This window comes from Rhinolophus sinicus, linkage group LG04, assembly GCF_036562045.2.
Source record: "Rhinolophus sinicus isolate RSC01 linkage group LG04, ASM3656204v1, whole genome shotgun sequence".
In the NCBI taxonomy this organism is placed as follows: domain Eukaryota; kingdom Metazoa; phylum Chordata; class Mammalia; order Chiroptera; family Rhinolophidae; genus Rhinolophus; species Rhinolophus sinicus.
Window position 1 is genome coordinate 68194848 of NC_133754.1, and position 6000 is coordinate 68200847.

The 6000-nt window shown below is 42.6% G+C and overlaps 1 protein-coding gene across 3 annotated transcripts in view; it reads left to right on the forward strand.

Moving 5' to 3' along the window:
• The window catches only part of MFHAS1 (multifunctional ROCO family signaling regulator 1), a 67388-nt gene extending 61637 nt beyond the window's left edge, over positions 1–5751 (forward strand). Inside the window, exons 3-4 of one of the 3 annotated variants that reach the window (XR_002139042.2) lie at positions 12–122; positions 4547–4865. Coding sequence is in view for 1 of the 3 variants with exons in the window: in XM_019750541.2 (XP_019606100.2) it covers positions 4547–4580 (34 nt within the window). In the remaining 2 variants the exon portion in view is untranslated. Of the gene's footprint in view, positions 1–11; positions 123–4546; positions 5228–5612 lie in introns of those variants that run through there. The other 2 variants (XR_002139041.2, XM_019750541.2) reach the window with 2 other exon arrangements.
• The last annotated feature ends 249 nt before the right edge of the window (positions 5752–6000 follow it).

Genomic DNA, 6000 nt, shown 5'->3' on the forward strand with positions numbered 1-6000 from the left:
TCTCTGCTTAGGTATCTCCATACTTTCTTGGAAAATTAAGTGGAAAGGATAGTGCTTCTTTCCCTTATGCCATCACTTTTACTGTACCCAATCTGTGACTTTAGGAGCACCAATTTTTAAGGGTAAGTCTCTGGGAAGCAGAGAGGGTTTCTTAAATAGATAAGGGCTTCCTAAGGACTTGGAAAGTTTAGGGGGGGGGGAAATGGGCTGGTGTTTGGGATGAAGGATTCTATAGAGCAGGATATTTTAAGGTTACAAACTTTTTACTTATCCAGAATCAAGACGCATTTGGGAATTAAGAATAAGGAAGCTGCTTGATTCTTTCACCTAATTTACTCTGATATCGCATATATCAGTAATCAGATCCTTGTTGGAAAAGAGACATCATCTAAAAAAAATTTATGGGAATATTATGCAAGAATGCAACATCAGTGAAAGCTCAAGTTGATTAGCACAGCAAATAGCTTTTTAAAAGCAGTGTTTGTGTTTATTTTCTCAAGGTAATTTGACGGGCTCTGGAGTTGACTTCCTGAGTTTGAATCTTTCTGATTTGTTAGCGCTGTGAGGTAGACATCTGTCAGATGCAGGCTACAGAAACACTCGTCTCATGGGGTTGTTGTGAATACTGAGACAATTACAGGGAAAACACGTAGCATTATTCCTTTCACTGAGTAAATAGCGCTCAGCAAATTCAGTTATTATTTCATTAGGAGTTATTAGTGGTGTAACACTGTGGATGGCATATAAAGATAATAATAAAAAATGAAATTTCCAAGTGCAAATATAGATACTTGAATAAAATTTACCCCCTGACATATTAGCAATGTTCAGCTTATTGAGGGACCTGCCCAAGTGAGTGCTGGGTAGGTAGGTGAGAATGTTGGCTCACCTTCCCCTCCACCAACACATGAAGATCTGTTGATAAGGCCACCTGCAGTTACTCAGTAAACAGCATTACCCCATCCCCGTCTTCACGAGATAGAGATGAGTAACATAATTCCTTTCATATTAGTCACAAATGCCTACTGTGCCTGGATAAACGCCTCAGAGAGAAGCCCCCTGACTCATTTGCTCCTTCCAACAACCCTGGAAGGTCCATGGGGCCAGGAGCACTGAGTCCCCGACCAACCATGTTCCCACAATCAGTGACTGAATGCACAGCTGGGCCTCAAATCCACATCGTGCCTCTTGGGTTCAGGTTCTTCCACATTTGTTTTAAAATATGGAGTAATAATATAACGTCGGAAGTACAGTAAGGCCAACAGATCAGGAGACGACTGCCACTGAAAAGATCGTTTATTACATTTCCTTAGAGGAGAGGCATGCCGTCCTATGGAGGGCTACACTGGGGAACACCGGTCGTTGAGGCAGAAAGAGAGGGAGCAGCTGTGGGCCAGAGCCTGGATTGTGGTTTCTGTGGAGGGGGGTGGGGGAAGGCAGGGTGAACAGGCTCAGGACTGGCCGGTTTGAATAGTTGCAGCGGGCTCTTGGGCATCGGGACTGCCCCTAATTATCTGGTAGCAGGTCCCTGGGGGTGTTTGTTTAGGGCAGGTGACTAGTGGCCCAGAGTGTGAGAGCCGATAAAGGGGGTGGTTGGGGTGTGGGCTCTGGATCCTTTGGCTTATTTTTGAGAAACGTACTCAAGTTATTAGTTATCTCTAGGCGCTAGCTAACACTGGGAGGGGCAGTTCCTCCAGGTCAGCAAGGACCCAGATGTCAAAACATCAGAATATAGAAAATAAAAGATCTGGTTAATACAACATGGTGTGACTTCTGTTTCAGCCTAGGCTTATAAATACCTTGAATAACTTTGCTTCCAGCACTCTACATGGCAGGCCCCTTGGATGAGCTATAGACTTCGTAGGTGTGAATTATTGTCTTCCTCCCACAAAGCTCTTCATCAGCCCGTGCTGTGCACCCATCTGTGAAGCTAGGAATCTGTCAGCTTCAACACTGTCCCTCTTCTCCATATGCAGTCTTGCACTGAGACCTGTAAGCCTGTCTTATCAGTGTGTCTTGACATGAGTGCGTTTGGCCCTATGACTTAGGCCCATTTTTTCGTCTGTGCCCACCAGTCTGTGCCAAGACCCCTGTGGTTGGGTCTCAACTGGCCTCCTATTTGAAGGAGAAGTCTTTTTCTCCTTCAAACCAATTTTATCTTTCAACGTCAGACCCTGTCACTTCTCTCCACTTAAAAGCCTTGCATGGCTTCCTCGTGATAATAGTCTCAAGTTCAAAATCCGGGGCATGACTCACCATCAGACCCCAGCCACCCCGCTAACATACGTGACACTCCCTTACTGTGGGAGCGGTCAGCCACACTGTACCCCTGGCTGGCTCTCGGCCCTTAGCTGGCTGCCACTCCTTCTCTCCTACTGGATGAAGGCTCATCATCCGTAAGGCCAAGGTCATGTACCATCCTGAGAAGCCATCCCAGCCCTTCTTACTGTAATCTGTCACCTTTTTTTTCATTAAATTTTATTGGGTGACAATGGTTAGTTAAGTTGTATAGGTTTCAAGTGTACGATTCTGTAATACATCATCTATATATCACATTGAAGTCACTCTTGGCTTCACATCTCCTTAATACTTCTTGCACACCTCTATTATAGTAATGAGCTCATAATAGCATGGATATTTTTTACCTGTGCCTTTTTCATCACATCTTATTCATCATTCATTCAGCAGATCTTTGTTGCATATTTGCCGTCTACTAGGCATTGTGCCAGGTGTTGAGGATGCAGAAATAACTAAGACTATAATAGCCTCCTTGGGGAGAATGGGCATCAAAACTACAACCAGACAATCTTGTGAGTGTCTAATTACAACTAAAATATGATACCTGCTGTCAGCGAAGCTCGGTAGGCACAGAGAAGAAAGAACGCTATAAGCCAGAGTTGAGAAAAGTTCTAGGAACTAGATGTGGATTTTGACTGATAGATATCTAAGGACAAGTTTATGAGATGGGGAAGCAGGGAGAGGTGAGGGAAGGTTGGTGATTTGATGGATTTTTTTTTCTCTAAGAGCCCAAACATGTAGAGTGCTATTAATGTGGAGAAATGGTCATACCGGTTTCCCTTTCATTTCCTTCAACACTGGACCATTCCCCGTAGGTGCCCTTGGTTACGTATTCTTGTGTTGCTCAGTCTTAGGTGTGTGACCCAGGGGGCAGCCAGACAGAACTGTGTGCATTTCCGAAGGTTCGTTAGATTCAGTGAGAAAAACATTTACACAGCACTTCTCCCACGCAGACCCACCTCTCACACCACCAAAGTTAACTGGTGGTTGAGACCTGTGTTTTCACACTGTCATCCTCTTTACAGTTAGATGTATTATATTATTGCTTGAATTTGAGGCAGTCTCCCAAACTTTACTGGGAAGTTTCCTGTATTAATAGGCCTTCAAAGAGTCCTCATGGTTGAGTACCTAGAAACAGGAAACTACTCTTAGGGCCCCAAATATTCCTGTCAAGCATGCTTTGGAGTCAGATCACCCTTTTGGAGGCAAAGGCCTGGCTCTGCAGCTCTCTGGTGTGCACCCTGGGGGAAGTTACTTCACTTCTTGGAACCTTGATTTCCTTCTTAATGAAATGCAAGGGGAGATGGGGCTTACCTGGGAGGACTGTGATGAGTTGAGGATTCATGAAATAATGTCCTACAGTGAATGGTGCTATTCCCGGTGTGTAGTAAGTAAGTCATTAGTAAATGGAAGGTGCATATTTTTGGTGATGTTATTAATATTATGCTCAGCTGTTTCTTGTATAAGCTGGAGAGATGTCTTAGGTAGATACTCATCAATTCCCATAAAACCAAGTCACATTAGGAGAGATAAGGGGGCAGAGAATGAGGGAAGTGGATCATAAGCCCTTCTGTCTTTGTGTGTTTTATTAAATCGTTGCTAAAACTTTTTAAAACACCACATTGCATGTTATAGGAAAGCTGAAATAAGGGATGGGGGCATTTGACATTTTTTTCCCTCTTACCATTTTTTCTGACTTGAATACCATTTTGTTTAGCTAAAGATGCAGCAGTTTCTTCATTTTATATTCATCCAACTCCAGATTTTAGTTTGACAGCCTTGCTTACAACACTTGAAGTAAAAGCATGCCTTTTAGTCCAGATAAACGGCTGTTCTCACTTTTTACTACGTATTCCTACTTCGAGGGGGTTTAGTGTGTGTGTATGTGTGTCTGTGTGTTTCATAAAAGGAAGCAGTGCTGGGTGTAGAGTTTGAGGTTCTCAGAAGTCTAGTTAAGCTGTGAGATTATAGTGGAATAATAGGTGGTTATATGTAATTGGTGTAGTCCCCTCTTTAAGTCTGAACTTAATATCACAAACTGAAATGTTTGGCTAGTTTTCTAGTAAAAAGACTCTTTCCTTTGTAGGAATATTAGTTGCCTGACATTTACATTTTTATAAGGCGTTCTAGAAATAGAAATGAAAATCTGTGCAAAAAATAAGATTTACAGTATCGCTTCCTGTTCTTATAATTGAGAGTATCACTACCTCTTGTCATTTCTGTGCTTTCTTCTCATCTATCCATATAGGAAGAACGTTGGCGAAAAGCACAGAAACCAGTGACTTTTACAGCTGTGGAATTTCCGTGGAGAAAAGAGAGCATCAGAACTCACCTGGACCATCTTTTGTACCTGGTAAACCCTCCACTCTCCCAAGTGTAGTCCCTGCACTTGAGTGCATAGGTGTTTGGGGTGCTTTTCAGTACTACGCCTGGCCTGCAGATGAGGTGGGGAAGGGTGGGGGGAGGATGGGAGAGAATATGGAGCAAATGTTTTACAACCTGAACCTCAGAACTGTGATCCTCCAAGGAGAGCGCTACTTGAAGAAAAGAAAAGAAAAAGAAAAAAAGTCGAATGGCTTCTCAGGGATTTTGTTTTCTGTGCACATATAAGCCATAGTTCCAGTACAGGTGGCAGTATTTAGAGCACTCAGATTTCAGTTCTATTAAATGTGAAAGAGGGATCGACTGACCATTCATTGCTGTTCCGTAACTAGTGTAAAATATGTATATGTTTATCTTTATTTTTGTAATATGCAAATACATTTAAATTTATACAGTTTGAAGCTTCTAGCGTTAGTTAACACTGGGTGCAATATTCTGCATGAGAACTGTGCCAAGATGGGGCTGATTTCTTATTTTAGCATAAGACCTTTTTGTTCATTCTTTATTCTTTAATCCTTCTCAGATTAAAAAAAAAAAAAAAAAAAAATCTATCTGCCCATGAATTAAGTGTTGGTTTGTGAAGGTTGCCAGTAATCTGTAAGAACCTTCGGGCAATGTCCCCTCTCCTTCTAATTAAAGGTCCCTGCCTATAAGTGTTGGGCAGGGTGGTGGGATTATTCCCTTTCTTTGTCCATATATCACTAGTGCGAGGCATGGTGTCCTTGCTGCAGGCTTCCATGCCAACTGGGGGTTGTCAGTGGGTGAAGCACTGATGGAGATCTGGTGTTAGCATTCTTCAGCGGAGCAGGACGGAGGGTTCGACCGGTCCCCAGACAACCTGAGCCTTCCAATAGCTTGAGATAATCTAGTCAGTTCAGAAACATGCAAAGAACTCTGGTAATGAGTCCTTTTTTTTTTTTCTCTTTTTCTAGAACAGTCTGTAATATTTAGCAGAGCACTTTGAAAGCCTCCCACATCTGGCTGTCAGGCCTGAAGATAGTAAATGGCCTAATTGGAGAGCATAATCCCACATTATTTATTAATACAGAGCCTCTGATTGCCAAGAACTAGTAAAACTCTTGTTTTAAAGTCTCCAAGAAGCAAAATTTGAAAAGCAAACCAAACAAATTGCTTTCTCTTCTCCTAATTGGGGCCACACAGCATCTGCTGCAGTAGTAACACATTCTAGTCTTTGAAGAACGGAAAGGACTCTGTCTACATCTGCCGCCGCTGCCTGTTGAGTGGAAACGTGTAAGACTGTTTCTCACCAGTGTAAGACAGGAAAAGTGAGTCAGCTGGTATTATTCTTTTCCTTCTTTT